Raw genomic sequence first — 14,322 nt, 5'->3', positions numbered from 1 at the left:
GACTTTTCAAATTCAGGTGCACCCATGTCCAGCTAAGTTATTTGGTACCTGAGGCAGAAAACCCCACAAGCACCTTTCCCCCCATCCTGCCAATAAAATACAAATAGGAGCACATTAAATAAACTATTTCCTGCCCTTTCAGGACACCCCAAAATCTGCTGTCTGAGGCAGCTATTTGACTGTCTAATGAAAGGACTGGCCCTGCCTCACAGTGTTTCAGGGGGCTGCACCGGAGAGTAAGTTGTGTTAGACTTCTCCTTGCGCCGCTCTGGATCCACAGGACTCGTTCTCTGTGCAAAAGAACTGCAAAGGGCAAACAAACCTTTCCACTCAGAGAGCCTCTCAGCTGGTGCCACCGCAGATTCATTTCACCAAGACGCTCTGCAAACACCGTCCTCTCGTAACGCTTGTTCTTGACGTCGCATGTTGTCATCTGCAGCAGCGACTGGTTAACATAATCTACTACCCCCTGTTTGAAGTTCATTTCTATCTCGTACTCCTAGAAAAGTAAATACAACCCTGTTAGGAAATGAAAAGGGCAGTTCCCACGCAGAAAATGCCATTACCACTTACTTTTATGGCATTTGAAATGGTGTTAAGGCATAGAACTATGACCCATAATCTCAGTGAATGTTTGTCCTTTGCTAACGCTTAAAAAGTGTGGGCTTGTAGGTTAATGCACTTGCTAGCTCGCTAATCCATCTGGGCAAAGATGGCATTTTCTTCTTGGCTTTCATATGCATGAGAATCTATCTTACTGCGCACTTAATGTGCATTTAGGGCTGCTCTGCTATGATGGAATGTTACTGCTACCAAGTGCTGAGACAGGTGGCGGACAGTTGAAGAGCCTCGTATGGCATTGTGAAGTAAGTGGGTCGGGCGGTTGGAGACCCATTGCAAAAACATTTCTGGGCAAAAAGTGGCACAGTACCAATGGAAGAGCTGCAGCTTAGTGGCAGAACATGCGCTCTGAATGCAGAAGGTCCCAGGTTCGATCCCTGGCCTCTCCAGGCGGAGGTGGCAATTTGAAAAAAGGCAAAAGCAGGACGATGCCACAATAGGAAGAAAGCAAGGCATCCTTGTGCAGTGGCCTTTATTTGTAAAATGCAAGGCACCCTTCACCCCAGGGGTTCAGCAAAGCTCTCCTTGTGCTCCTGACAGGGCTCAGACAGTCAGACCCCAATTACCGTATTTTTCGCTCTATAAGACACACCTTTTCCCTCCTAAAAAGTAAGGGGAAATGTGTGTGCGTCTTATGGAGTGAATGCAGGCTGCGCAGCTTTTGCTGAAGCCAGCAGAGCAAGAGGGAGAGCTGCGCAGCGCCTCTTGTTGTGATGCCTTCACAGCGATGCACGATGAGGGATGGAAGGGAGCGCTTATGGAGCCCCTTCCATCCCTCATCCTGCTTCACTGGGAAGCCAGCAGACCAAGAGGCCCTGCACAGCTCTCCCTCTTGCTCTGCTGGGTTACAGAGCCCCTTCCTTTCCTCCTCCCGCTTCGCTGAAGAGTGTCACTTCGTCTCGCCTGCCTCCTCCGATCCCCCCAGCAGGGACAAAGCTGTTAGGTGGCCAGCAGATCCAGCTTCCCCAAAGGGGCGGATGGACTGGTGGCTCCTTAGCCTGATCCTCCCTCCTCCTTCCTCTTCAACAACATTTGATTCAGAATATTTTTTTCCCTTGTTTTCCTCCTCTAAAAACTAGGTGTGTCTTATGGTCAGGTGCGTCTTACAGAGCAAAAAATACGGTATAGGGTGACTGGAAGAGGCCACACCAAGCAGATGCGATTCCTGATTTGGATTCTTGTATTCTTGTCTGGCAAAGTGAATCAGCCTCTAGGACTCTCATTCTTCTAGTGCCCTACTCACCTTGTACTTCTTCAGAAGGCCTTTCACTTGGCATGTGGGACCCTGAGCATTCACAGTAGCTCCAGCTCTTCTTTCTTGCTCCATCTGGTTCATCCGGTCCATTAATTCTGCGATTGCTTCATGAGACGGCAGCTTTGCCATCTGAAGCTGGTCAGAAATGATGCAATAACAACAACAGTAATGCTTAATACCCCATCCATCTGACCCAGTCACTCTGGGTCTCTCTAGCTCTTTCTGTTTACAAGGAGGGGCTATGGATTCTTAAACTGTAGAATAGTAAAAGGTAAAGGGACCCCTGACCATTAGGTTCAGTCGTGACTGACTCTGGGGTTGCGGCGCTCATCTCGCTTTACAGGCGAGGAAGCCAGCGTTTGTCCGCAGACAGCTTCCGGGTCAAGTGGCCAGCATGACTAAGCCGCTTCTGGCGAACCAGAGCAGTGCACAGAAACGCCGTTTACCGTCCCGCTGGAGCGGTACCTATTTATCTACTTTCACTTTGATGTGCTTTCGAACTGCTAGGTTGGCAGGAGCAGGGACTGAGCAACAGGAGCTCACCCCGTCGTGGGGATTCAAACCGCTGACCTTCTGATTGGCAAGTCCTAGGCTCTGTGGTTTAACCCACAGCACCACCTGCGCCCCAAACTGTAGAATACCCTTAACCAAAACCCAGACAAAACTAAATGGATTGGTTTGAGATACAAGGTCTACTGCTAACGGGAAGTGGGCGTGAACAGAGGCAATGCATACATGAACAGACTGAGGGAGGGAGGGAGGGATTGAGTCCTTTAATTAGCTGCTTCCTGACTGCATGTTTCAAGCTGCAATAGGGGCCCCCACAAGACAAAATGCTCCCCCGTGCAAACAAGCAAAAAATAAATTCCAGGCACACAGAAACCCAGCATTTCAGGGAGAAGGACTGTAGCCAAGCCTTCTCCCAAATACGCTAGTTTTCTATGTGCAGGGATCAGGACGCAGGCATGGCCTTTCAGATTGCCTAGCAACATTCTCAATGAACAATCCCTAAGGCTCACACATTTTGAAGCAGGAACAAACTTTTTAAAAAATGCATGTGTTGGCAAGCGGGGACCAAGTATAGGAAAAGCATGTACATTTTTAACTTTTAAAGGAAAAGGGACCCCTGGCCATTAGGTCCAGTCGTGACCGACTCTGGGGTTGCGGCGCTCATCTCGCTTTATTGGCCGAGGGAGCCGGCGTACAGCTTCCGGGTCATGTGGCCAGCATGACTAAGCCACTTCTGGCGAACCAGAGCAGCGCACGGAAACGCTGTTTACCTTCCCGCCAGAACGGTACCTATTTATCTACTTGCACTTTGACATGCTTTCCAACTGCTAGGTTGCCAGGAACAGGGACCAAGCAACGGGAGCTCACCCCGTCATGGGGATTCGAACCACCAACCTTCTGATCAGCAAGTCCTAGGCTCTGTGGTTTAATCCACAGCTCCACCCGCGTCCCTTTTAACTTTTAGGACAAGATCATTACTGCAAGTCAAAGCTGAAGGAGAGACATTGGGCTTTTTGCAGTACATTATTTCAGTGGGACTTCAGCACACATGCCTCCCACTTTTTTTTGATGGACTGCATCCTTGAGTTATATATAAATGCTTGCAATCAATGACACATACAGAAGGTTAAGGAGGCTGCAATAACAGTCGCGTTTAACACCTGGGTTTTGCTTTGGTAAGAAGGCACTGAATGCAAGAATGATTGGGCCACATAATTCGGCACTTTGCAATGAATACCCACAGCAGCCTATCGAGGTAGTTCAGGCCTGGAGGTTTTGGGTTTCTGATTTGCTTTTTTACCTGGAGAAGTTTCTCCTGGATGCCTGGCAACTGAGCGATCAGGTCAGCCCATCTCTGGTCATACGTCGCCAAAGCTGACCGCAGCACTGCTACATCGGATTGCTTAAGAATCAAGAGCTGATTGCCAGTGCTTACGACTGATGACTTCAAGGAAGATTTATCATCAACCTCTGTAGAAAATGCCTAGGAGTACAATTTCACATGGGCATGACTTTCAATGAAAGAAAATAAATTTACTGCGGGAAGGGAAAGAATAGCTACGTTGGCTGCATTGCATCATGGAGCCGGTTTTAACTGAGAAAAGTTATTCTCTCTTTTTCACGCAAAACACTACCATATATGAAGAATGACCACGATGTAGTTCACAGTGACAGAACCAAATTACAGAGACCAATCCTTGCTCGGGCATTTCTCTTGCTAGGTGACCTTTAGCCTGGCACCATCTCTCCGTTTGGCCTACCGTGCAGGGCAGATATACAGATAAAATGGGGAAACCAGATGTGTCGTTGTGTAGAGTCTGAATGGAACTTGACTGATACACAGAACTCAGAATCATCCAATGAGCTCGCGCTGTGGTTTGCTCCTCCCTTAACACCAAGCAAGCAAGACAAGACATCTTCAACTAATCACAGTTCCCTGTTGCACGTGAACTGGGAAACTACGGTTAGCAGCCTTGGGACAAGCCAGATGTGTCATTGTGTAGAGTCTGCCAGTTCCCTGGTATTTCTTTCCAGCTCTTTGAGCCAAGAGCATCAGCCCTTACTTCCTCCCCCTGGGCCGTTGATCAGATGGGCATTGGAATGTGGGAATGGACTTGCTCCTGGCTTCCCTGAGCTTTTCAGCTGCATCCCTGCTTTACTGACTTCCTTCATGAACGGAGGTGCCAGGGATCTGTTGCCCCACACATCACCCAATGTAAGCTACCCTGACCCTGGAGGGACAGTAGAAAACAAACTTGACTGATACACAGAACTCAGAATCATTATGTATGTTTTAATAGATTATGTCTGAATAGGATGAGAGTGTTGGAGATACGTGCAAATGTGTATGTGAATACGGTCTTGGGTGTTTGATTTTCGTTGTTGTGTATACTGTGTATATACGGACAATGACAATAAATTTATCTAATCTAATCATCCAATGAGGTCGAGCTGTGGTTTGCTCCTCCCTTCACACCAAGCAAGCAAGACAAGACGTCTTCAACTAATCACAGTTCCCTGTTGCGTGTGAACTGGGAAACTATAGTTAGCAGCCTTGGAACAAGCCAGGATATGAAGTCATCTAGGGGGTTTAATATCTTGGCTTGTTCTGAAACCACGTAAGATGCAACGGGAAATGACTTTCTGGCTTGTTTGCTTGCTTGCATGAAGAAAGGAGAGAAGCAGATGCACGTAGGGGTCTTAGTCTCATTCATATTTTGGCTTATTAGGCTGATACATGATTGTCTGAACGTGGCCACTGAATGGCAGGGAAAAGAAAATGTTGAGTTTTTGAAGATGGCTTCAAAAAACAAGCATTAGATTAATTCCTAGATGAAATGCCAATTAAGTGTGGAAAATGAACAATAAGGAAAGTACTGTATTTTTCTGTGTACAAGACTAGGTTTTCCCCTTTAAAATAATGTCCAAAAATAGGGGGCGTCTTATACACGGATAGTGTTTTTTCTTAAATCTGAGTCCCCCAAAATAGGGGGCATCTTATACACGGGGGCATCTTATAGACGGAAAAATACGGTAAATATCCTTCAGGGGTAGGTTAGCCACTATTTTAAGACAATGAGCATGGAATTATATGGAACTTTGGCTTGATTCAGCATGGCAACTTCTGTGTTTTAACAGTGCAAACAAATCTACGCATATCAATTCAGCTGTAAGCCACAAAAACACTGTTTGACTTACAATAAAGTCGCATATATTGTTTCTGACAGTGTTCAAGTCCTGGGAGGCATTGAGCGACTGCTCCTTCCAGTCACGAATGCGCTGCTGAGCAGACCCCAGCCAGATTTCCAGCTCCTTTGAATCCCTGTTGTAGCTGCGAAAACAAAGCAAAGCTGGGATAATTCAGACTGAAATTCCCAGGTGTCAGAAAAGGTTATTTATGCATGCAACAACTGTGGCCCGTGTTTTGTTAGGTCAAAAATGGAAAATGAGCGAGGTCCCAACCAAAGAAGATTGGCAACTTAAGTTGACAGAATATGCACAAACTTGTAGACTTAACCTATACGTTAAGGGAAGAAGAAGAACATACGTTTCAAGAAGACTGGAAAACGTTTATTGAATATATGGAAAATAATTGTGTACAGCTGAAAACGCTGGCAGCATTAAGATAAATTCAACAGTGTAAATAAGTTTTGATGGATGTAATAATGGAAAACCGATTGGTATTGTTTTTGTAAAATATGCGGGATGTAAGATATGTAAAATGAACCATGGAAGGAAAAGAAGGGAAGTCATCGATATCTTAAGTATGTAAAATATTTATCTGAAAAGGTAAAACAGAAAATTTAATAAAAATCATATAAAAAAAACAAAACAAAACAAACAAATCAAAGCTACAATCAGAATAAACGAAAGACCATAGCAGTCTCCACATGTCACAGGCGATGAAGATGGAATAAAAGCGTTAGGGGAAATGTTAATATAAACGTCCTCTACGCAGTCACATTGAGCTATTGCTTGCTGCTGCAACGACTGCTCTGCAGCAGCCGTGATGAAAATGCCCCTCTCTCAAATAGCAACAAGGACAAAGTAGGACCAGGTGTTTTTGTCCCTATGGAGTGAGTTATTCCTTCAGCTGGGCAGTCTTCTTTATGGCAGGTGAAGCCTATGGGTGAGAATGATGTAAAATGCCCACTCCCCAAGTTCTTAGGGCTTACTGTGACCGTAAAATACTAGGCTGAGGAACGTGGGAAGGTACCACACCTACCTGGACAAGAGTTTGAGCAAAGTTTCAAGTCTCTGTAGCTCATGGGCAACTCTTTTGGAAAGAGAGGCCCACTGGTCCTCCAGCTTCTCAATCTGGACCTGCAATTCAGGACAGCTCACGAGCCCCATCAGGTTCTTCCCTTCCTTCACTACCTGACAATACCTGGCCTGCTCTCCTTCCAATTTCATTTTGATTTGCTAAGAAAGAGCAGAAAGATTACGCAGAGTTATAAGGAGAGGCAGGGTGACAGGCTGTTGGCTTTAGTCTCAGGCTTGCCATTCGTTTTGGTAGGGAATAACAGAATAATAATAATAATAATAATAATAATAATAATTTATTATTTGTACCCGCCCATCTGGCTGGGTTTCCCCAGCCACTCTGGGCGGCTTCCAACAAAGATTAAAAATACATTAAAATATCACACATTAAAACTTTTAGTTTTCCACCAAAAACCTTCAGGGAATTGATACACCAAAGTTTTGACTGCAGCAAATTGATAGCATGGATATCAATTATATTTATCACCCCGATTGCTGGCTTCTGTGTTAATGAAGGGAAGAGCATGGTAGCTCGGTGGGAGAGCTTGCAGAAGATCCCAGGCTTGATCCCTGGCAACTCCAGGTTAGGACTGGGAATCTCTCCCTGGGAAACTTTGGAGAGCTGCTGACAGTCAGTAGCTTGCAACATGCAGCCTTCCGGAGGTCGTTGGACTGCAATGCCCATAACTCCCTGACAACTGGCCCCATCGGCTGAGGAAGATGGGAGTTGTAGTCCAACAACATCCAGAGGGCAGCACTATGCCAAAGTAGACAAAACTGAGCTAGATGAATGAATGGTCTGGTTCTGTACAGCGTAGCTTCCAAAGTTCCTAAGGAGAAGGGCTTTGATTCCTTCCTGCATCACCCAGCCCTCTATGGTTCCTCTCGTTCAAACCATTGTTGTTGTTGTTTAGTCATTTAGTCGTGTCCGACTCTTCGTGACCCCATGGACCAGAGCACGCCAGGCACTCCTGTCTTCCACTGCCTCCTGCAGTTTGGTCAGACTCATGCTGGTAGCTTCGAGAACACTGTCCAACCATCTCGTCCTCTGTCGTCCCCTTCTGCTTGTGCCCTCCATCTTTCCCAACATCAGGGTCTTTTCCAGGGAGTCTTCTCTTCTCCTGAGGTGGCCAAAGTATTGGAGCCTCAGCTTCAGCATCTGTCCTTCCAGTGAGCACTCAGGGCTGATTTCCTTCAGAATGGATAGGTTTGATCTTCTTGCAGTCCATGGGACTCTCAAGAGTCTCCTCCAGCACCATAATTCAAAAGCATCAATTCTTCGGCGATCAGCCTTCTTTATGGTCTAGCTTTCACTTCCATACATCACTACTGGGAAAACCATAGCTTTAACTATACGGACCTTTGTTGGCAAGGCGATGTCTCTGCTTTTTAAGATGCTGTCTAGGTTTGTCATTGCTTTTCTCCCAAGAAGCAGGCGTCTTTTAATTTTGTGGCTGCTGTCACCATCTGCGGTGATCATGGAACCCAAGAAAGTAAAATCTCTCACTGCCTCTGATGGCTTATTTCCCCCTATTTTCCTCAGAGCCTTTTCTTTGCATTGCCCACCTGCTTAATTTTCCTGGAAAAGGTTCTGAATGCCCCTCTTGCTCTCCAACAGCTGATGCCTTCTTCATTCCAGCTTCCTGCTGGACATCTGGAAACTGAACCTCCCTGGAAGTATGGGGCCAACCGCAGCTGGGTCCCCATAAAGCCCCACCGTTTTCTCACGCACCACCAAATCCTAATGAGCCTCTGCCTTAGGGCACTGCTATAATCCCAAGGGCTAGAAGGGTCACGTGGGCTGATGGGTCAGGGGAGGGGCCACGTGGTTGTGGGCGTGGCCAGAGCTGCGGGTGGGCGGTGCTTGGACTGGTGGCGAGTGGAACTGTTCACACGTTTATTCATTCACACGTGCACAGTGGGGGGGAGGGTCCCTTCTCGATACACACCCTCCGCAACGCAGTCATGCCACCCAGTTCGCCAAACATGGTTTACACGGGGAAAAATGTGTGCGAGCTTTGAAGAGTGCAGGCCTGGCAGGGAGGCAGCAAAAGTGGAAGTGGGAATGTGGCAGCTGCATGGGCCACGCCAAAGGCCTCCAGAAGTTGCCCGAAATTTGACAGCGTGTTTCAGTCCATTGGTGACAACAGGCACAAGGTGGGTTACAAGATTCAGGGGGGACAGGCAAGTACCTGAAGAAGCTGAGTCCTTTCCAACAGCCTTTCTTCTGTCTCTTCCACCAAACCCACAGAAGGCACAGAGGAGGACAACGCCTCAAGTTTTTGGCAGAAAGACCCATAGCTGTCATCAAACGTTATCCAGTCCTAAGGGAGGAAATGCATTTTTAGCAGAACACGTTATATTTAGGTGTTTCCTAACACCATTGTGTAAGAACCACGTCTACCACAGACGTATTTCTTTTTTCTTTTTAAATAATTTTTATTGGTTTTTACTTATACAGTGGTACCTCAGGTTACATAAACTTCAGGTTAATTACGCTTCAGGTTACAGACTCTGCTAACCCAGAAATAATACCTCAGGTTAAGAACTTTGCTTCAGGATGAGAACAGAAATCGTGCTCCGGCGGCGCAGCAGCAGCAGCGGGAGGCTCCAGTAGCTAAAGTGGGGCTTCAGGTTAAGAACAGTTTCAGGTCAAGTACGGACCTCTGGAACGAATTAAGTACTTAACCTTAGGTACCACTGTATTTTCTTTGTATAACATCATAACAACCTTTTTCCCAAAATAAAACATTTGGCTCCATGAGCCTGTGCTTTCCCTCCTCCCTGACTTATGGTTTTCAAACTTATTGCATTTTCCTGTATTTCTTATTCCTGCTAAATCTTATCCTTATATAATTCCTTGCTTAACCACAATAAGTGTAATGGATGTATGGGGTTGCTCGTGCGTAAGTTTGCCACCACTCCTGGCTAGGTAGCCTGGTTAAACCTTTCCTGGCTGGACAGCCCTTCACTTCGTGGCTGTTCAGTCGCTAGCAGAATCCGTCAGTGGGCGTTTCTTAAACTTCTTCCAGCACAGAAGCTCTTTGATGCCAAGTCTCCGCCTACTTTCCCTGCGTGGAAGTCTTCTGCGCAGGGTGGGTGTGGGCAGAGGAGGACCTGTGCTCTCCCCGCTGGTCTCCAGCGAAGAGTCCTGGAGACCCCTCTCCGATTCCCCCAACCGCCCCCCCTTTATCCCTGGTGTTACGCTGATTTCCTTCCCCAGCCGATGAGTTCCCTCTCTCCCTGCTTGCCCCTTCTCCGGCATCGCTTGGGAGCCCTGCCTCCACTTCTGGCTCCGATGTCAGTTCCCTGACAATAAGTAACAAAGTTATCCTTACAAAGCTTCCTGTAGCCCAACTAGCGGTGCTAATTGTTTACAGTTGTCTTTCAAATATAAAATAAATTTGTTCCAATCTTTCTGGAAAGCCTGGTCCTGCTGGTTCCGGATTTTTCCCATCAGTTTCGCCAAATCGGCATAGTCCATTAATTTCATCTGCCACTCTTCTTGGTAAATCTTCTTGCTTCCATCTTTGGGCTAATAACATTCTTGCCGCAGTTGTTGCATATAAAAACAACGTTTCATCCTGCTTGTGTATTTCTCCACCAACTATACCTAATAGGAAAGCTTCTGGTTGTTGTTTTTTAAAATGTGCATTTCAACATTTTAAAAAGTTCATTATATATCATTTCCCAGAAAGCTCTCACCTCTTTACATGACCACCTCATATGATAAAAGGTACAGACACATTTCTACTCCACAGGCCCCTTACCTGTAACAGTCTTTCCAAATAGGCTCCGTGCTGGACTGCTTGCTGTTCCAAACATTGGTCTTCCTCTACCAGCTGACTCCATTCTTTCCCTCTCTCATGTAACGCTGAAGGTGCCATCTTTTCGGAACACATCTGCACCAGCTGGTTGTGGGCCTTGTTGCAGAAAAAGCTCTGGATTTAAAAAGGAAAGCTGCACTGAGAATAAACCAATGGATTCACATTTTAAAGAAACAAAAAACTGTGTCCTTATAGGAGACTTTTCTCCCTTCTTCTTGTTGCTGGTGCTGAAGGAGCAGACAGATAATCAGGCAGGAGGGAGGGGATTTGGAAGATGAGGGTTAGTTGGGCAGTGGGAGGACGTTTGGGCGTTTGCAGGGGATGCTGACAGAGGATTGGGTCCCGTTGTGCTCTCTCAATTTTGAAAAGAAGAAAGCTTTGTTTGATTAAATGTATTACAAATTAGTGGGGATGGGTGATCTGGCCACCACTAATTAAACAAAAAAAATAGAGCCACATATTTTTTGCAAGCCTCAGATCCACTGATCACGCAGAGCAAACATACCGGTTGGGCAAAGATAAGGAATCTCTGGCTTAGTAATGCAAGCCCACAAATGTAAATGTTTAGATGCTGTCTCCCACCAATCTATTGGCCTATCTTGCTCAGTCTTGTCTACAGCAGGGATGGGGAACCTGCAGCCCTCCAACACATTTTTGGATTCCAGTTTCCATCAGCCCCCGCCAGCATGGCCAGTGGTCAAGGATGGCAGGCGCTGCGTTCCAACAACATCTGGAAGGAAGCAGGTCCTCCCTCCCTGGTCTCCAATGACTGGCAGCAGTTCTCCAGGTTTCCCAGCCCTACCTGTAGACTGAACATGGGACCTGTGACAGGGCCTTTTCAGTGGTGGCTCCCTGGTTGTGAAATGCTCTCCTTAGTGAAGTGTGCCTTCCAGGAAGAATCCAAAAACATTCCTGTTTACCCAAGCGTTTGGGTTCCTGGCAACCTCCAGATCACCGGATGGAAGAATGTTTTGATTGTAATTTACTTTAAAAGGTTCTTAACTGTAACTACTTCTAGATGGTTTTTTTTAAAACTGTAATTGTTTCAGAATGTTTTAAATCTGCTTTAAAATTGTTTTTGCTTTGTTTTTAAATTTTATATTGGTTTGGCCTCCTGCGATCCTTGGGGGGGAAGGGTGACATATAAATTTAATAAAATAAATAAACAAGATGCTCAGTGGTTGAGCTGCAGGCTTTCCCCCTATTTGATCAATATGGAGAACCATTTTCACCTTAATGCCTCATACAAAGCTGCATTTTCATCTGCAATGCATCTTCCTTCCTGCCCACCTGCACCACTTTCTACTTTGAAGAGGTAAAATTGCAGCCTCTTTCGTCGGATCGGAAGCAGAAGTGACTAACTGCTTCTCTTAACTTAACATTCAAAACAGCCAAGGAGGAATCGTTTCATGTTTGTGCCATCTTTCTCCTGGGCAGTTTGTAAACATTAATCTTCATTAGCAGGGCTGTATTTTACGTCTGGCAAAGTAATTACAGCAACGGCTGGATTTTTTTGATTATCCATATTGTAATATGCACAGACAGACCCCACCCCACAAAATACCTTTGCTCATTTGTGATGGCAATTATGTTAAGAGCTGAAAGTGGGAAATAAACATGAAATGCAGCTAAGCTCTCCCTTATTTTACTGCTCTGTGGGAAGTGTTTCATCTAGTCTTATACATTTCGTTTCACATACTGCTTTCTCCCATCACAGGGATGGGAGCGAAATTAGATTCAGTTCGCTTTTATCAAATACACACTTTCAGAAGAGACTTGAGAACCACAACGCAGCCATCCTTCGAGATTTGCCCTCATCCGAATTTCACAACCAAACAATGTTTACAAAAATGAATGTATTTGGGGTAAACGTGCATAAAAATGACTATATCAGGGCAAAATAGCACTGCAACAGGATAAAATGCTTACAAAAATGTGTGACATTAGCCAAAACTCCACTATTGAGAATTCTAATGTTTAATTTTGCAAACCACTGAAGAGGTTTGTTTGCAATCAGGTGGTATATCAATTTTGCTAAATAAAAATACAAAAATTCACACGCAAATGCATAATGATTTTCATAAGGATTCAAAAAAACAACAACTTGCAAATTGCTGCAGAAATGTGGAGAACTGAATTTAAGAGTGGGAAAATCAGAAACGGAGAGGGGGAAAACTGACGGATCCTTCCATCCCTACTTCCAAAGAACTCAGGGTGGAATAGGTCAGAAGTCCCAGGCAATCTCCCATCTCTAATACTTTGCTTCAGATTTTTGTTTGCTTCTAATCTCAAGGAGTAATAGGAATCCATCAATATTATCTGGAAATGGAGAGGGGGGAAATCACAGTACCTCAAGTTATTTGAGCAGAAAGCCAGTACCTTGTGGTTTTGTAGATGAAACTGTAAAGTAGTTCGACTGGTAGCTTTTAGCTTAATCTCTTGAGCAACTTTCTCTCGCCCAAGATCTGAGAGCTCAGCTAATCCCTGCAGCAAAGCTTCATATTGTTGCTCGCTAATAAATGGAGAGGTCAGCTCCTTCTGTCTGTCTTGCAGGATCTCCCAAAGGTCATCTAACACATCCTGGAATTGAAACAAGTTCTAATTAATGTGTTTCTTTCGGTTGTTTGCGTTGAAATTATCTGACTAGCAACCAGAGCTTAGCCCAGTAGATATAATGATACGTCGTTAATACAGTGGTACCTCTGGATACAAACAGGATCCATTTTGGAGCCCCGTTCCGGAACACGTTCCGTTACTTCCGGGTCACCACAGAGCGCAACCCGAAAGCGCTCAACCTGAAGCAACTTCAACCCGAGGTATGACTGTAGTCTACAATCTTCTGTTGATCAGACTGGTCAAGCCAAGAGCTGTAGTCACTACCCCCAGGACCAGTCCTCTCCAGACAAATGCCCCTGGCCTTAATAATAATAATAATAATAATAATAATAACAATAATAATTTATTTATTATTTATACCCCGCCCATCTGGCTGGGCTTCCCCAGCCACTCTGGGTGGCTTCCAACCGAATATTAAAATACAGTAATACATCAAGCATTAAAGGCTTCCCTAAACAGGGCTGCCTTCAGGTGTCTTCTAAAAGTCTGGTAGTTGTTGTTCTCTTTGACATCTGGTGGGAGGGCGTTCCACAGGGCGGGTGCCACTACCGAGAAGGCCCTCTGCCTGGTTCCCTGTAACTTGGCTTCTCGCAGTGAGGGAACCGTCAGAAGGCCCTCGGCACTGGACCTCAGTGTCCGGGTAGAACGATGGGGGTGGAGACGCTCCTTCAGGTATACTTTATAGGAACATAGGACTTATACCAAGTCAGATCATTGGTCCATCTACTTAGTAATGCCAATTCTGATTGGCAGCAGCTCTCAAGGGAGAGTGCTACCTGGAGTTGTAAGGGATTGAATCTGTTTGCAAAGAGGATGTTCTACCACAGAGCTGCGGCTCCTTCTGAGGAAAGTGCCAGTGAGCGGGCAGCCATGTCTAACCACCCTCGCTCACCTTTCCTACGTAGGTATTGCAACAAACAGAAAAATGACCCCTCTCTTGGCAATCCTAGTGCTGCCTACCCTGCAACCTTTCTGTCGTGAGATCATCAAATTTGAGTAAGGAAAATGTAGCATCAGATTTGGCCTTAAGACTGCAATCTTAATTACACTTAACAAGGAGCAAGCCCCACTGAACCTAGTGGGACTTACTTCCAAGTACACCTAAGTTTTCATTATGAAGTTGCTTTAAAAAAGAGAAGGCTTAAAGTGAAGTTAAATAAGACTCCTGGGTGCTTTTAGCCAAGAACTGAAAGGTTATTTTCAAATTATGGTATCTTCCTATATATGTAA

The 14,322-nt window shown here is 45.5% G+C and overlaps 1 protein-coding gene across 6 annotated transcripts in view; it reads right to left on the bottom strand.

Moving 5' to 3' along the window:
* The window catches only part of SYNE2 (spectrin repeat containing nuclear envelope protein 2), a 250,960-nt gene that overhangs the window by 65,557 nt on the left and 171,081 nt on the right, over positions 1 to 14,322 (bottom strand). For all 6 annotated transcript variants that reach the window (XM_081857037.1, XM_081857038.1, XM_081857039.1 and 3 more), the window contains exons 73-80: positions 12,856 to 13,056; positions 10,420 to 10,590; positions 8,842 to 8,973; positions 6,612 to 6,808; positions 5,585 to 5,717; positions 3,687 to 3,869; positions 1,865 to 2,011; positions 323 to 499 (exon numbers count right to left, since the gene is read on the bottom strand). In XM_081857037.1, coding sequence (XP_081713163.1) covers positions 323 to 499; positions 1,865 to 2,011; positions 3,687 to 3,869; positions 5,585 to 5,717; positions 6,612 to 6,808; positions 8,842 to 8,973; positions 10,420 to 10,590; positions 12,856 to 13,056 — 1,341 coding nt within the window. The remainder of the gene's footprint in view (positions 1 to 322; positions 500 to 1,864; positions 2,012 to 3,686; positions 3,870 to 5,584; positions 5,718 to 6,611; positions 6,809 to 8,841; positions 8,974 to 10,419; positions 10,591 to 12,855; positions 13,057 to 14,322) is intronic.

This window comes from Podarcis erhardii (assembly GCF_964252035.2).
Source record: "Podarcis erhardii genome assembly, chromosome: 1".
NCBI classification, from domain to species: domain Eukaryota; kingdom Metazoa; phylum Chordata; class Lepidosauria; order Squamata; family Lacertidae; genus Podarcis; species Podarcis erhardii.
Note: the sequence above shows the minus strand (reverse complement) of the source record. Positions and strands in the feature narration are given on the sequence as shown.